Genomic DNA, 16,871 nt, shown 5'->3' with positions numbered 1-16,871 from the left:
GTCCTGCGGGTCCCCGTAGCCTCCGCCACCTGGTGTGTGCAGGCAGAACACATCCTGTGGAGCAGAGGGGTGGTTCAGCCAGGGCATGGTCACCGCCTGCCTCCCGCTGCAGTCCCATCCCCACAGCAGTGCACCCACAGCAGTGCATCCACAGCACCGGCCTGGGCCAACGGGGCCAGGTGTGCAGCCCGCCTTCCTTCAGGAGCTAAATTAAACTGGGTCTCTGGTTATTTTCGCAATTCTGCTCATGTTCTGTGGGATGGGGGCCGTAGGGAAGATAGAGATGGGACATGACAGATTAGTGTCCTTACCCCAGGGTACACGGGTACAGATGTCTTCCCACCTAGATTCACCGTGCGGCCATCCTTCCGGATCAGTAGGTTTAGCCCACGGGTTCCAGGCTCGCCCCCTGCAGGAAGAGGCGCAGGGTGGCCCAGGAGGCAAGGAAGGAAGAGAGGTGGGTGGCTTGGTGGGGAGATAGGGCAAGACCCAATGGGAGAGGGGAGACAGGGCTGGGGTGGGGGTAGGGGTTGAGGAACAGCTTGGCTGGGACAGGGGAGACCTGAGGGAAGGGAGGGGATGGGGAAGTGCTCACCGTGGAGGCCGTAAGGCTGGAAGGCACGGCGCTCGGTCAGGACCGAAAGCAGCGCCTCCTCACGGAACAACAGCTCGCGGACGACACCATCACCGCCCCGAAAGCGGCCGCGGCCCCCGGACCCCAGTCTCAGCTCGAAGCGGCGCAGGATTACCGGGTACCTGTGCGGGCCAGGGGCTCAGCGCAGCCGGTCCAGCTCCGCGCCCCGCCCCGCCGGCTCCCAGCCCTCACGGCTCACTCACCTGCTCTCCAGGATCTCCGGGTCGGTGATGCGCGTGTTGGTCATGTGGCTGTGCACGCCGCTGCGCCCGTGCCAGCCAGGGCCCGCGCCTGCGCCGCCTGCCACGGTCTCGTAGTAGCCCATGTGGGCATTGCCCAGGGTCACATTGTTCATGCAGCCCTGGCAGGGTCAAGAGGTTGCTGCTCGGCTGGGGCGGCATCGGCTGCCTGTGCGCCCCAGCCCGTGGCCCAACCCACCCAGCAAGCCCTAGCGGTGGTTGACCGCCCGCCTGCTGCACCTGGGAGGCTGCGCAAGCCCCGAAGGCCCCTAGGATGACGTCCACCACTCGCTGCGACGTGAGCACGTTGCCGCCCACCACGGCTGCTTCAGGGGACGGGTCCAAGATGGAGCCTCTAGGAATCACAACGCGCACTGGCGTCAGGCAGCCCTGTGGGGGAGGGGCCAGCTCTTAGGGGCAATAGGGAGATATCCGTCTCCCTCATCACTAGCGCTTCTAGGATCAGTCCGTCGTTGGGCTGTGGCGCTGACTTCGACCCCCATGTTGGCCCTTCACTGGCCCCCCACACCCTGCTGACTCCTTTAGCGCTCCTAGAACCCCCAGCCTCCTCCCATCTGCTGACTTCACCCACGTCGACCTGCTGACCTCGCACACAGGACACGCCTGCGCACCTGGTTCAGCGGGATGTCTCGGCCCACCAGACAGCGCAGGCAATAGATGAGGGCAGACAGCGTGATGGCCCGCGGTGCGTTCAGGTTGCCAAACACCTCCGGCCCGGTGCCGGTGAAGTCAAACACCGCGCTGCCCTGCCCATCCGGAGGGGAGGGGAGGGGAGGGGAGAGGTCGTCAGCAGCCAGGCCGCCACGCCCCAGACTTCCGAGGAGGCCCCGCCCTCGCCCCACAGCCTGACCTGACTCAGGTTGATCTGCACGCGGAGTCGGATAGGGGAACCGTCGTCCATGTGGTCCTCCGCAGACACCTCCAGCGGCAGGCCCTTGGCTTGCCGGGAGGTCCCGAAGGCCCGAAGCATGTCCCGCACAGCCAGCTCAGCGTTTGCCTGGCGGGAAGTATGTTTAGAGGCAGCCATGCCACCTTCCAGGTGGGCCAGGTGCCCCCCTTCGATACCTGCCCAGCTGGCTGGGGGGCTGGCACAGAGCTGCCCCCATGCTCCCGTCCCCAGGCCCACCTGAATATGGCCCATGTAGGCCTGCACCACGTCCAGGCCGTACTGCCCAATGAGCTCCCCCACCAGCTGGATGCCCTTTTGGTTGGCTGCCACCTGGGCACGGAGGTCTGACAGGTTGTCATGCAGGTTCCGGGTCCCACTGCAGCCAGTAATCTTGCCTGGAGCCCTCAGGGCCTCGGTGACCGCTGGATGGATGGAGTCACTGCTGAGCTACCCTCCCAGCCCCAAGGCTGCCTTGCCCTGTTCCACATTTGCTGCACCTCCGCTTGACACTGTAGGCCCCCATCTTGGCCCTTCACTGGCTCCCCACACCCTGCTGACTCCTTCAGCGCCCCGAGAACCCCCAGCTTCCTCTCTTCTGCTGAAATTTCTTCTTCCACCCTCATCCCTATTCCCCTCTACCCCCCCATCCCCTATTTCCCACCCGCACCCCTCCCAGGGGCAGACAGCAGGAGGGGGCAGTTGTCCCTGGGCAAATTCTTCTCCCTCCTTCAACTCCTCCTGGCTTCTCTCCCCACCACCTGGACACGCGCCCTCCAGCCTTTTCTGGGCCTCCCTCCCCTTTCCCAGGAGAAAAAAAAACACTTTTCTTGACCCTTCCCATTCACACTGCCCTCAGCCCTGTGGCCCCCACTGGTCCCCACAGTGCACCACCAGGGTGGCTGTCTGTGCAGCACCCACAACAGACCTGCACGGGGCCTCCAGCCCCTGGCAAGCAGTGCTGGTCCTGGCCCCAGGGCCAGGCCCCACTTTAGGAAAGCCCTGTTCTGGAGCCTAGGTTGAGGTCCTCTCTGACGCTGGCCACTGGGTCCTCTGTCATGTGCCTGTCATGTCCCTCCCATGATCCCTGCCCCTGCCCTCACCCCACATGGACCAAGGGAGCAGCCAGACCTACATCACTCCGATGTGTCCTCGGCACCCACAGCAGTCTGTGCCTCTGGTATGCCACCCTCCACGCTGTGCCTATCACCTCCTCTCACTCTGGGATGCCCCTGGGCTCCCAGACCCCAAAGGCCTCAGATCGACTCTGCATTTTCCACTGCCCTTGCCCCCAGGCCCCACTGCAGCTGCTCTGTGCCCACACAGTGTCAGACGCGACACCTCGTCCCACCCCCAAATCCCAGCAAACACCAACCCTGAACTCCAAAACAGTTTTGTCCACCCCACCCTTGCTGCCCAGCTTAAGGCTCAGCATTATCAAGGGGACCTGCCGCTGCCCCCACCCCACTCCCCCTGCCCAGGGTCCAGGCCACCCTCAGGTAAGCAGGGGCTGTCACTGCACACACACAGGCCCATGTGTGCCCAGTTGCGGCCTTCCCCAGCCTCCCCGCTGTCCACCACCCAGGGACTGGGCCCCAGGCCCAGGAAAGCTCTCCACCAGCCTGCAGCCCCTGCTTCCCCCGCCCCCCAGCAGCCACCCAGTGCAAATCCAGTGACAGTTGTAAACACACCAAGACACAGTCTCCTCCCCCCCACCCCCCCTGCATCCGGCCCCTTGGGTATCCTAGTACACTCCTCACCCCAAACCACTGAGGTCTTCCTGGGCCCAGGCAGAACTTAGCTCCTCTGATCATCTCTGAGATGTCACCCCCTGGCACCCCCAGCCTCGAGGCAGGCTTGGGCCAGTGAACCGCATCCCAGTATCCAGCCTGGCCTGGCTTACAGGCAGCAGCCACGTGTGCCAGTCCTCTGAACCCCCATCCCCTGGCCCCAGACTCACTGCCACTCACCCTCCTCCTGGAAGACGCCCCCCTGGACAAGTTTGAAGGACAGGAAGACAGCACCCTCCTGCTGCAGCGTGGTGGAGTGGGGGGGCATGGAGCCTGGTGTGATGCCCCCGATGTCTGCGTGGTGCCCGCGGCTGGCCACGTAGAACACAGGCCGCATCTGACCCGGCCAGAACACCTAGGGGTGGACAGCAGTGGTGAGCTGTGCAGCCGCCCCTGCCCCCAAGGCCCCCTGGGTATCAGCCCTCACCGGGGTGATGACGGTCAGGTCTGGCAAGTGGCTGCCCCCTGCGCTGGGGTGGTTGCTCAGCAGCACGTCGCCAGGGTGGAGGTCAGCCCCCAGATGCTGGATCTGAAGCCAGGAGACAGGTGCTGAGTGGGGAGGGTATGGGGGCAGGGTTGGGGAAGGGGTTGGGGAAGGGGCCAGGAGAGAGACGCTCCGAACCTGGAACTGCACAGTCTCCTGCATGGCACCCAGGTGCACAGGGATGTGGGGGGCATTGGAGACCAGCCCCCCGTCAGGCCCAAAGAGGGCACAGGAGAAGTCCAGCCGCTCCTTGATGTTGGTGGAGATGGCTGTGCGCTGCAGGATGCGGCCCATCTGCTCTGGGGGTACAGAGTGACCAGGCACCTGCTGACCTCAGCCCACCCACAGCATGAACCCAGGTACAGAAAGGCAGGACCCTTGGCCTCCAAGGCCCAGAGCCAGGACCTGGAGGTTACAGCCAGGCCATGTCTTGCCTGTGTGAGGAGCACCCCCTCCCTCCACCGCTGCCTGGAGCCCCAACAAGAACCTGGGTCCCCTTATCAGTCCTCCACCCTGCGGAGAACAGGGAAATCCAGGTGCCCCCAGCCTGACTGCACAGATAGGTTCGCTGTGCTGAGCCCATCTCCTGGCACAGGCAGAAGGCAATGCCAGGTCACAGGGCTGCTGACAGGAGGAAGGTGCCCACCCTGTCCAAGGCCTGCTAGGGCAGGTGGGCTGTGCCACCCAGAGCCAGGGCCACACTGCCTGCCCTGTCACCAGCCAAGATTCTACTTCTGCCCCTACCCTGGGTGACGCTTTCTCCCTGCACGCCCCTGCCAGCCATGCCACATGCACCCACCTCTGCCCAGTAGGCAGACCCCCACCTGACAGTACAGGAAGCAGGGCAAGGCATGGTGGCACCACTCACCAGCAATGCTCATGAAGCGGTGTGAAAAGATGGATAGGTGGATGGGGTCCAGCTGGGCGCCCACTATGCTGAGGGCCTCGGCTCCCACCGAGATGCGGATGTCCCCAGTCTCAGTCACCTCCGCTTGGCAGCCTGGCTCCACCAGGATGGTGCTGGGGGCAGGGGTGCAGAGGGGCTGGAGGGGCCAGGCCAGACCCCCTTTCCAACCAGAGACCCCCACATCCCCAAGATAGGGGACACTCCAGCCATGAAAGGACCCCAGAGTGCAGATGCCTGCAGCCTTGGACCAGAGAACCCCACACCAGAGCCCCACAGCTCACCCAGGCCCTGGCAGCTGTGGCCCCAAGCTGCACCCCTGCGGCCCCACCCTGGCCAGGTCTCAGCCCACCTGTTGCTGTCGATGATGAGGCACGGCCCCTGAAGCTTGTGTCCATAGCCCAGCTCTCCCAACAGGTACACAGGGGTCTCCTGGTAGCCCCCCTCAAAGTAGCACTGGGTCATCTGAGGAGGTGTGGGGTGAATGAGGTTTCTAGATCCAGCACCCTCACTGGACCCCATGTCCTTGTGGGTGTGGGTGGGTGGGCACAGGCAGGGCCACCTACCTTGTCTACCGGAGGAGGCCCAGTCTGGGTTTTGGGGGTGTCCTCTAGGTGAAGGCCACTGTGGCCAGTGCCCCTCACCCGCACATCGTCCACCACCACTGGCCGCTCGGGGATGATGAAGCCAAATTCCCTCATGTACCTACACCCACCAGCCCAAGGGAGCTGTCAGAACAAGGTGGCCAGGACAGCAGGCTACCCACCAAGGCTCCCAGGTCGTGCGCTCACATACCTCTCCACAAAGGCTGCCCCGAAGTCGCCAGCACGGGGCGAGCGGGCTGTGGCCGGGTGCTGGTGTGCGGACACCATCAGCGCACAGTCCGTGCCCTGGTAACGCAGATGCAGGAAGCTCTCAGTGCTGACCTGGGACCTGCGTAGGAAGCAGGCAGGACGCTCATGCAGGGCGCCCCTCGAGGACGAGGACGCCTGTCCTGCCTCCTCCTCCAGCACTCGGAGTCCAGCCCTCCCTGACCACCCCCCAAAGGGGCCCTAGTACCACCTGGGAATCCAGTTGGTAAAACTTCCTAGAGGGTGGCTGGGATGCTGCCAGCCCTGCGCCCAGCCTGCCGCCCCCCAGAGTCCCACCTGGGGAAGCCCTGGGCCTGCAGAGCCTCCACACACTGCTCCTCCAGGCGGCTCAGCCTCTGGTCCAGCTGCACAAAGGTCTCGGGCACGTAGGGCAGTGAGCAGGGCTCCTGTGCCTCGTGTACGACGTCTGCCAGAGCCAGCCCCAGTGCCGACAGCAGCCCGCTGTGCCTACGGAGACAGGACCACTCGGCGATGAGGATGGGGGGCCTCCCAAAGCCGGCCTCCCACCCTAGGACACATGCTCCATGCCCAGACACACCTGTGAATATGTACCGTGTCCATGCCCAGGGCCCGGGCAATGGCGCATGCGTGCTGCCCACCAGCTCCCCCGAAGCAAGCCAGTACATGGGCCGAGGGGTCGTGGCCTCGTGCCTGGGGAGCCAGAAGGGGTCAAGGGCTTACCTTCCCATCGGGCTCCCCACCCCTCACCCCGTGGGGTTGCCTGAGGGGGGCAGGGCTGGGAGGCAGGCGTACCTGTGTGAGGGCGCGGATGGGCCGGCACATGGCCTCGTTGGCCACACGCACGAACCCCATGGCTACCTCCTCCAGGCTCAGCGGGGAGGCCACACAAGGCCCGTTGGCCAGGAAGCTGTTGACCTCAGTGGCCACAGCCTCCAGGGCCTTTCGGGAGGCCTCGGGAGACAGTGGCTGGTCCTCTCCCGGCCCAAAAATGCAGGGGAAGGAGGAAGGCAGCAGCCGACCCAGGACCAGGTTGGCATCTGTCACTGTCACAGGGCCCCCTGGGAGGTGTGCATGGTATGGGGGTTGGGGGCTGGAACTGGGACCAGGAGTGGGCAGCAGGGATGGGCTGAAGGGGTGGGTGGGCTTGGGCAGCACAGCAAGGGGCCTGCAGGGTGCATACTGGCCTTACCTTTGCGGTAGCAGGCAGGGCCAGGGTGGGCCCCTGCAGACTCTGGCCCCACCACAAAGAGGCCGGACCTTGGGGGAGGGAGGGAGAGCTGAAATTGGAGGCGGGTTGGGAGGCAGGGCTGGGGGTTCCAACCCAGGTGCCCGGGCTGACCTGAAGAAGAGGCGGGAGCCCCCACCAGCTGCTACTGTGTTGATGTCCAGTTGGGGGGCCTGGAGGGTGACACCGGCGGTGCTGGCCTCGAACACATGTTCAAACTCCCCAGCATAGCGGCTCACGTCAGTGGACGTGCCTGGTGGGGGGAGGGGGGATGAGGAGTCACCCCACAGACCTGGATGCCTGGCAGGGTGCAGCCTGGCTGCTGAGCCTCCCCTGACCCCACCCTTTAGCCCTCATACCTCCCATGTCAAAGCCGATGACAGGCTGGCCACCCTCTGCCCTGTAGGTGGTGGCAGAGTAGCCAACCACACCTCCAGCGGGACCGGAGAGCACAGCCCGGGAGCCGTTGAAGGAGTCCATGGGCGCCAGGCCACCATCGGATCGCATGAACAGCACTTGTACATCCTGTGGGCAGGCAGGGGGGCGTGAGGGGCTGGGCAAACGCAGGGGTGAGGGGAGGCAGGTCTTACCTTGAGCTGGCCCTGGAAGCCCCGGCAGAAGCCCTGCATGTAGCGCTGGATGGCAGGTGTGAGGTAGGCGTCAGCGCAGGCTGTGTGTCCCCGCGGCACGATGCGCACCATGGGCATGACCTCCGAGGACAGCGACACGTGTGTGAAGCCCATCTCCTTGGCCAGTGTGCCCACCTGCTGCTCGTGCTGGGCCCACCTGCAAGGACAACCCAGGGAGCTGCACCTCCCACCAGGCTGGCTCCCTGCCACCCCCCCACCCAGCCTCCCATCCCCCCCCAGCCTCCCATCCCCTCCCACCAGTCTCCCCAGACCCTCCTCACGTGTAGGAGTGCATGAACACCACTGCCAGGCTGCGGATGCCTCGGGACAGGAGCCCCTCCAGCTTCCCACGCAGGCCCTCCAGGTCCACAGGCTGCTGCACCTCCAGCAGGTCCCCTGTGCGGCCTGCCAGGAAGCCATCACCACCCCATCAAAGGCCTGTCAGGGCCTGCTACCCCCAAACCCCGACACCCGAGGCACATGCACCTTTGACCGGCGTCCCGGCGCCTGGTTCCCCGCGATACAGCACCACACGCTCATCCACCTCCAGCACCTCCTCGTACAGCACATCGGGCATGGGCACGGCCTGGGGGCAGACAGAGGCTCAGGGAGGCCCTGGCCTGAAGGTCCTCACTGGGGGAGAGAGGTGTCCCAACAGGCCAGTCCACAGGCCCAGGAGGCAGAGAGGTGGGCAAGGCCCACCCAGGGAGCGGCTCTCTGCCCCAGACTTGTGGCCAACAGCCCTGTGCCCACAAGTGCAGCTCCTTCCCAGAACCCAGCAGTGAGGATGGGGTAACTCCCACCCCTCGTCTGAACAGGCTGGGCTTGGCTGCCCCCCGCCTGGGGTCCAGGACAGGGCACAGTGGCCGACAGGAACAACACATGTGACCCCTCTAAAGGCTGGAGGGACGCAGCATTCAGCTACGAGTGCCTGGACCTCCTCTCTGTCAATCAGCTGGTGGCCTTGGGTCGGCACTGACTTCCAAGGACTGCCCTCCCCAAGGGGCCATGGCACCCCTGGGAAAATGCAAGCAGCATGACCCAGCTGCCTGCTGGCGTGGTGAACTCACCAAGTCAAAGAGGTCCTGTCGGGCCTGGGTGCCCATGTGCAGCAGGTCTCGGAAGCCACGTGACACCAACAGTGCCACCCGCTCCCCCTGCCGTTCCAGCAGTGCATTGGTGGCCACTGTAGTGCCCATTCGGATGCTGGCAATGCGACTGGTGTCCAGTGGCCGGTCCCGTGGCAACACCATGCCCCCCTCCTGGGAACCACATGGTCAGTGTCAGGCCCCTGGCTCCAGGGTCCCTCCCCACTCCACTGCTCTGCCCTGGCCACCTGCTCCAGGATGCGTCTGATGCCCTCGGTGGGTGCGTCCACGTAGTTGGCAGGGTCCTCTGAGAGCAGCTTCAAGACCCTCACATGCCCTCCTGGGCACTGGGCAAACACATCTGTGAAGGTGCCTCCACGGTCGATGGCAAAATGGAAGCGCCCCTCAGGGCTGCCCATGATGATGGGGCTGGAGTCCAGCAGTGACTCTTCAGCTGGCAGTCCTGGAAGAACTGGCCAGAGGAGCTCGGGTCAGCAGGGAGGGTGGGGGTTGTCCACAGGTGGGGAGCCCAGGGCACATTTGGGACATGGGATTCCAGGTCCTGGATGGGCTCTGGGAGGAGCTGGAACCTCAGGACCCTGCTCAGAGGGCAGCCTGAAGCAGGGCCAGAACTGGGCAGGTAGTGTGCCAGGCCTAACGCCCTGTTACCCTGTGCTCAGTGCCCGGGGCTGGGATGGAAACCCACTGTCTGGAGCAGACCTTTTAGAGGGGGACGAGTCTCGGGAGCCCTCGAGCTGGGGGTCTGGGCTCTTTTAGCACGAGGAGGCACCGGGTTGGGGACAGGTCTGGGGAGTTCCACTTCCCAACGGCCCGACCTTTGGGTCAAGGCCGTGGGGAACACGGGACGGGGCGGAGCCTGCGCAGGTGACGGAGAGGGGAGGAGCGGGGCGGTGGGGGAGGTGGGGCTGGGGCTGCGGAGAGGACGGAGGGAGGGTCCCCGAGCAGAGCCCACCTGCCGGCGGCTCCGAGTCGCTCGTCGTCTGGTCTGATCGGGCTGCACTACCACGGGACCCTGCCCGCGCCCGCCCCGGCCCGGAAGCGGGGCCCGCCCCCGCCCCCCTGCACGACCAGTCCGTGCGTGCCGGGCCCTCCCGGTTGCGTCAGGCTCGGCCTGCCCAGGCCGCCTCCGCCCTCCGCCCGGAGCAACCCGAGGACGGCCCTTTCCAGCCGTATCCAGGGCAAGATGGCGCTGGGCTGGCGCGTCCCTGTCCCCGCCCCCGGTCTGGCTCCAGGTATCTTGGCTCCTGCGCCTCGCAGCGCACCCACCTGCCCACTCGTGTCTCCCCTTGACCCTGCACAGCCAGAGGCTTCCCCAAGCACCGTGTTGTTTCCATGAGGCCCAGGTCACCTCCCACCTGCCCATTCCTGGGGCAGCTCCCTACTTGCCGCCCTCTGGCCAAATCCTAGGAACCACTGTCCAGCCCCTTTCTCACACCCCACCCCAACTTGCCAACAGTCCTGTTCTTACTTCAACGTTCAAAATGCATATGCAGAGCCCACCACACTTCACTCCCCTGCCCTAGCCAAACCCCATCACTTCTCACCAGGACAGAGACTATCCACCCCACTCCAGCTCCCATCAGTCAGGGAGCCTAGAGGGCACTGGCCCTGGGGGGACACAGCCTGTTCTCAGGCTCCCTCTCACCTGTAAGACCCTCCTGGCCCTCGTCTGCCCTCCACTCCACCAGCCTTAGCACTGTCCTCAGCACACCCAGCTCATTACCACCTCAGGGCCTTTGCACAGACTATTCACTTGGACAGCTCCACGCCAGCCTCGTGTCTCCCTCATTCCGGTCCAGCTTTGCTCCAATATCACTTTCTCAGTGATGTCATCGTCTGTCACCATCTGCTGCACCTATTAAAAGCGCCCCCACCTCCACCCCTAGTCCCTTGCTTTGCTCCATGTCCCTCTGTAGCATGTCGTAGCCCCTTTTCACTGTCTGCGCACAAGCTGAATGAGGGAAGCCTCGTGGGTCTCTGGGAAGAGCCCCTGCGTCCCCCTCATGGCTCACCTCTTTCAGCATCCTTGAACTTCATGGTTCTGTGCCGGGCCAGCCGCGGGCTGGAGGCCATCTGAGCCAGGAGCCCGGAGCTGCAAAAGCCCAGGCTGCCGCCGCGGTTCCTGAGCACCTGCTTCAGCTCCTGGTTCTCTTGGAGCAGCTGCACAAGCCGGCGCAGCTCTTCATTCTCCTGCGCCAGCCGCTGGATCTCCTGCCGCAGGCCCTCGTAGCTGCTGAGGAGGGACATGCCCGGCAGCAGGGGTGGCAATGGCCAGCAGCCAGCGGGCTGGCCGGGGACAGCAGACCCCACCATTGTGAGGTCAGTGCCACCCCTGCCCCCGCACCTCAGCCACATTCCAGAGCTTCAGAGCCAGAGCCCAGCGGCTCCGACCACCCCGGGAGCAGGGCATGTGGGTCGCTGACCTCTGGCCTCCCCCAGGGTCAGTGACTAGTGGAGCCGAACGGGCATCTGGCCTTGGAGTCCCTCTAGGAAGACCCCTCCTGGAGGACAGAAGCTTCTTCATCTCTGCCCAGTACGGGTGTGTTGCAGGGAGGGGAGTTGAGATTCAAGCATCCCCAGCTGCCCAGCTGCCCATCCCCTGACCACCAGCTGCAGTGTCCCCACCTGCCCGGGCCAGGGCTGAGTGACTGGGCATGGTCCCTGAGGTGGTCACGGCCAGCACAGCATCTGAAGGATCAGGAGGGTGGGTGTTTGAGCTGCCCTGAGGGAGGGGACACTGGCCCAGCAGCAGCAGGAGCTGGACAGTGGTGACTCGGCCAGTCAGAGTTCGGGAGTGGGGGTGAGCCAGTGAGCATGTTAGGCTGGGGCTGGAGGCCAACAGGTGCTGGGCCTGTTGCAGGAGTACAGGGAGTGGCATTGCCTCACTTGGGGCAGGCAGCAGGCAGGCCCCATGACAGGTCTGAGGACAGCAGATTCTGGGGTGGGCAGCCACCCCCAAGGCTGACAATCAGGTTTCTATTTTTGAACATATGAAGGACTCTCTTCTTCCATGGAACCTGTCTTCTAATGGGACAGTTCTGTTGCCATCATTTTGAGTCTTTTCCTTATGTTATGTTTATCACTTATTTCATGTCATTGTTTTCTATTAACTGGTCTGCTCAGTGCAGTTTCTACTCAATAACCGGTAGGTTCTGCTGGGGTTTGCATATCCCTTTCCCAGCTGCTTTAGTGTGGCATGGTGACTTCCGGTGGGGAGTTCTCACTGGTGCTGGCTGTGGGGTGACACCTCTGAGAGCAGTGTTCCAGGAGACTAGGTGGCAGCTACATTTAATCTCAGTAGAAATAATGACCATTTTAATGATTCCTATAGTTAGGAAATAATCCTAAGTCTAAGTAAGGGTTATGGAGTAGAGTATTTCTGACAGGACTACTGATCTTACCCCATAAAGAATGACAGGCTCGGGGCAGTCAACTTCAACTCACACTCTGGAAGCTGGAGGGTGAGCCGTGGGGGAAGAATTCTAAGAGAGCCCCAAGGTTTTCTGTTCGGTGGATACACCCTGCATGATCCCAGGACTGTGAATAAAATGGATTTTAAGGCCAACATTAAGTTGTGTTATGTGGTGAACTGACAGGTATCCTGGCTGAGCCTGACCTCATCAGGTGAGCCCCTCGAAGGACAGGTCTCTTCCTGGGAAAAGAGGCAAAGTGTGAAAGAGATTCCATGCCAGGGAGGTTCTCCATGTGGCAAGGAATGTGGGCAGCCTCTAGGAGCTGACATATCACTCATACTATTGAGAACAGAGAAAACCTCGAAAGTCACAACATGAAAATGATTCATCACATATAAGACCAACACCTAACTCCCCATCAGAAGCAATGGGGGCCAGGAGACAATGGGATGACATCCTCGAAGTTGTTAAAAAACTCAAGCAAGATTTGGCTGGTCTTCCTCCCCAATTCCCCAATTAAAAAAAAAACAACAACAAACAAAACTCAAGCAAGAATCCTATACAGTATACTGGAGAACGATCTTTTGGAAATTAAGGTGAAATAAAGACAGTCCAAGATAAACAAAGACAGAGGATTTGGTGCTAGCAGACCTGCCTTACAAGAAATACTAAAGAAATGTCTCCAGGCTGAAAGGACGTCGCATCAGATAGTCATTCAAATCCAAGTGCTCAATGCAGACACACTGTACCCAGACATCATACCTACAGAGCTGTGAGTTAATGGATATAGTTGTAAGCCACTACATTGCAGCCACTTGTTACCCAGCAGCAGCAAATTAGCACAGCCTCCCAGTTGAAGGAAGCTTGGGGCCTGATGATATAAGAGGCAGAAACGACGTGCACTCACCCGTGGCAGTCAGTGCGGTGAGACCTGGGATGGGACTTTGAGTGGATACTCTCCTGCCATGAACCCTCTTTCCTGGCAGAAGCAACCCCTTCCACCTTGCTGGAGGAGCCTGGCAGTGGCCTCACCCCTTCAAGGGGCTCACCTGGTGAAGTCAGGCTCAGCCAGGATACCTCAGCTTGCCATATAACATGACCTAATGTTGGGTAAAATCCATTCTAGTCACAGTCCTGGGATCACGTAGGGTGTGCCCACTGGGCAGCCACTTGCTGCAACCCGAAGATGCACGTGCTGCCCTCCCCTCAAGGAGGGGGTCCATTTCTCACCCTGTGGAATTTGAACTGGCCGTGTGCCTTATTTTTGACCAGAGGAATGTGGTGGAAGTGATAGCGTGCCTGTGCCAAGCCTTGACCATAGGATGTCCAAGAGGGCTGAGTGACCCTCTCACTCTGGATGTTGACCAAAGGGCAAACAGCATTTGTTCCAGGAGGTCTAAGTCTTGGTTAGATCAGCAGGAATCAGTGGCACTTAAGCCCGAAACTGCTCCCTCCCACCCCCAGCTCCCCATTATGAAGGCTCTACTCCAACAGGGTGTATGTAGCCCAGAACACGGAGCTCCAGTTGCAGGGTGGAGGTTCCACTGGGAAGGACAAGCGAGAAGACAAGGCCTGCCATCCTCTCCAACACCCACCCATAGATATGGGGAATTGCTCTGGGTGAGGCAGGCTTCCACCCGCCCTGGCCCAGGGTGAGCAGCAGGATGGGAGGCCTAGAAGCTCCACAGCAAGGCTGAGCAGGCTGGCTTTCTTTGGAGGCTGAGTGAAGTATTGTGGAAGACAATGAATATCTTAGTGGTGAGAAGTAATGAAAAAGCTCCAACAAATTACCACAAACTTGAAGCTTTAAAACAACAGATCTTGGGGCCAGCCGAGTGGCGCGATGGTTAAGAACTCGCTTGGGATGCCAGAGGGCCCCGGTTCGGATCCCACATATGAGGGCCAGTGACACTGCCCTCTACAGCTAAGATGCTGAACAACAGCTCAACCTGGAGCTGGGCTGCCATGAGTCGCCGGCGACGGCGTAGGCTGCACTCCCTGTGGCAGTGGGTTGCCATGGGCTACCGTATGTAGCCAGCAGCCAGCGTGAGCGGCCAGCAGCCGCAGTGAGTGGTCGTCCAGAAGCCGGCGACTGATCTGCCTTGCTTGGGAAGAGCGTAATGATAGTGCCAACTTGGACCAGTGAAGCAACGCCCTCCACAACTAGACTGAAGAACAAAACAACAGCAACTTGTCTGTTCCCCTTCCCCCAATTCCCCAGCACTGTTCCCATCCCCCCAATTCCCCAATAAAAAAAATCTAAAAAAAAAAATTAAAATAAAAAAATAAAACAACAGATCTTTCTTCTCTTTCAGTTCTGGAGGCCAGACATCCAAGCTGAGTGTTATGAGCTAAAATCAAGGTATCAGCAGGGACGGTTCCTTCTGGAGGCTCCAGAGAATCCTTCCTTCCCTTGTCCAGCATCCAGCATTCCCTGGCTTGTGGCTACATCACTCCAATCTCTGTCACTGTGGTTACCTCACCTTCTCTCTTCCGTATCCAAACATCCCTCTGCTTCTACTTTAAAAGGATACTCATGATTACACGTGGAATATCCAGGACAATCTCCCAAGATCCTTAACATATCATATCGGCCAAGTTCCTTTTGCCACATAAGTAACACTCACAGCCATCAGACTTTAGGACCTGGATGTCTATGGCGGGTATTCTGCAGCCTATTACACTGGCTGCACATGGGGCAGACTTGAAATCTTTCTCCAACCACACACCTATCTATCAGCAAAGGACAGTGCCTCACTGGTGGGGAGCTCAAGCAGTCTTTGCCCAACAGGGGGCTGAACCCTAAGCCATGTTAACCCAGATGCTGGGAAGCTAGCCTTAAAGAACTGGGTTGGCGGGCTGAGAAGTGACATCAGCAGCTGCACATTGTGGGGGAACTGACTTCAGAGCACTGGCCCAGACAAGCCGCTAGACTAATAAACTAAGAAAACAGTAACAAGCCCAAGGAGGAATTGGCTACTCGTGGTCCAGGGCCACTGTAATAGATCATCTAAAGTGTCTCGTTTTCAACAAAAAGTTAAAGAGACCTGCAAAGAAACAGGTTAACGTGACAGCTGCACAGGAGATGTTAGCGATAGTAACTGCCTTTAAAGGGGCGGATTCTGGACTTGCAGACACACAGCCACGCCCCACGAGGGGCAGTAGCAGGGGGATACGTTCTGGCACAACTGTCCCACCGGTTTCACGCAGCCAACAAAATATTAATGAGTTCCACAGGATAATTTACATGGATTTCATAAGGTATTTTTTGGGTAAATACAGAAAAATGTGTATGAAATGACCCCATTTTAAAAAACAACCAGAGTGGCCGGCCGAGTGGCTCAGCTGGTTCCGAGCTTGCTTGGGAGCACCAGCTCTTGGCAGCAGGGCTCCAGTTCGGATCCCACATTGAGGGCCAGTGACGCTCGCCCTCTACAGCTAAAACAGTGAACAACAGCTGACCTGGAGCTGGGCTGCTGTGAGTCTCCAGGGACGGCGTAGGCTGCAGCAGTGCTGCAGTGGGCTGCCGTGAGCTAGGTGAGTGGCTGGCAGCCAGTGTGAGCGGCTGGTAGCCGGTGTGAGCTACCGGGAGCCGCTGTAAGCAGCCGACCAACAACCGGCGATCGATTGCCTCATCCGGGAAGAGCACAATGATCATACCAACATGGGCCAGTGAAGTGACATCCTCCACAACTAGACTGAAGAACAAAACAGCAATCTGTCTACCTGTCTGTTCCCCTTCCCCGATTCCCCAACACTGTTCCCCGCCCCCCAATTCCCCAATAAAATCTTTAAAAAAAACCCAAGAGTTTCAAAAGCCGCTATGGCGGCCTTTTGAGCTTACTTTGCTCCGCCTGCTCCAAATCTTTGGAGAATACTTTCTTTTCTAATAATGGCCCTTGAGCCATTCTCTACTGCTCTGGTCTTCTGCTTCTTTGAAATGTATTTTTACTTCTGATAAACTCCTTTTCTGGAACTTAAAAAAAAAAAAGCTGCTGTGGCTGTACGCATACAACATCTTGCATTTGTGTATAATTTATATGTAATTACGTGACTACGGCGAAAAACATGCAAATAACCATTTATTAGGTTAAGGTCAATGGGGGGGGGGTGCGGACAGAAGAACCAAGCCAATGTGGGAAAGAACGTCACAACTGCTCTGAAAAGAGCGTGACCATGTGTGCGTATAATACAGTTACTCTGTATTTTTAAATGGAAACACTAAACGGTAAGGAAAGGAGAAGAGAAAGTGTGTCCCAGCTTGGGAGAATGGGTCTTCACGACCGCGGAAGAACTGGAAGCCCGCAGAGACGAAACCAGGGTTACTGCCAGCAATCAATACTCCCGCCCGCGACACTCCCGGAGACTCCAGGCTTAAACAAGCAAAGGCGAGTCGGGCGCAGGCGCGGCGGGGGCGACCAGGGCGCCGTGGGAACCGCCCGGCGACAAAGGGGCGCGGCCGGGGAATTTTGCCCCCAGCGGGTCTCCACCCCTGGCGGCCGCGGAAAAGCTATCCAAACAGCCCCGAGCACAGCCCTTTCCGCCAGCACTGCCCAAGTCCCCCGGGGCCCGAAATGAGAACAGTGGCGCCACCCGGAACCGTAGATTTGAGGCCGGAAGTGGGGAGCCGGCCCGCCGGAAACCGTAGACCTCCCTGAGGTCGGAAGTGGTGTGTCGGGGACGACCGGAACCAAGGGTCTCTGA

The 16,871-nt window shown here is 60.4% G+C and overlaps 1 protein-coding gene across 1 annotated transcript; it reads right to left on the bottom strand.

The window, feature by feature from the left end:
• OPLAH (5-oxoprolinase, ATP-hydrolysing) lies at window positions 1–9,827 on the bottom strand (the record flags this gene model as incomplete). The annotated part of the gene is made up of 27 exons (XM_019630134.1): window positions 9,707–9,827; window positions 8,982–9,205; window positions 8,716–8,907; window positions 8,132–8,231; window positions 7,927–8,050; window positions 7,607–7,802; window positions 7,376–7,541; window positions 7,131–7,269; window positions 6,981–7,048; window positions 6,584–6,849; window positions 6,369–6,481; window positions 6,107–6,277; window positions 5,754–5,891; window positions 5,525–5,663; window positions 5,311–5,423; window positions 4,923–5,074; window positions 4,193–4,353; window positions 3,998–4,099; window positions 3,751–3,925; window positions 2,021–2,205; window positions 1,745–1,891; window positions 1,506–1,640; window positions 1,114–1,263; window positions 838–995; window positions 596–756; window positions 312–409; window positions 1–54 (listed from the first exon to the last, which is right to left on the bottom strand). Coding segments are annotated over exons 2-27 (3,774 nt in total), but the record flags the coding sequence as incomplete, so codon positions are not given.
• Between the last annotated feature and the right edge of the window lie 7,044 nt (window positions 9,828–16,871).

This window comes from Hipposideros armiger, unplaced genomic scaffold, assembly GCF_001890085.2.
Source record: "Hipposideros armiger isolate ML-2016 unplaced genomic scaffold, ASM189008v1 scaffold_897, whole genome shotgun sequence".
NCBI lineage: Eukaryota > Metazoa > Chordata > Mammalia > Chiroptera > Hipposideridae > Hipposideros > Hipposideros armiger.
This window is presented reverse-complemented; position numbering and strand designations above follow the sequence as displayed.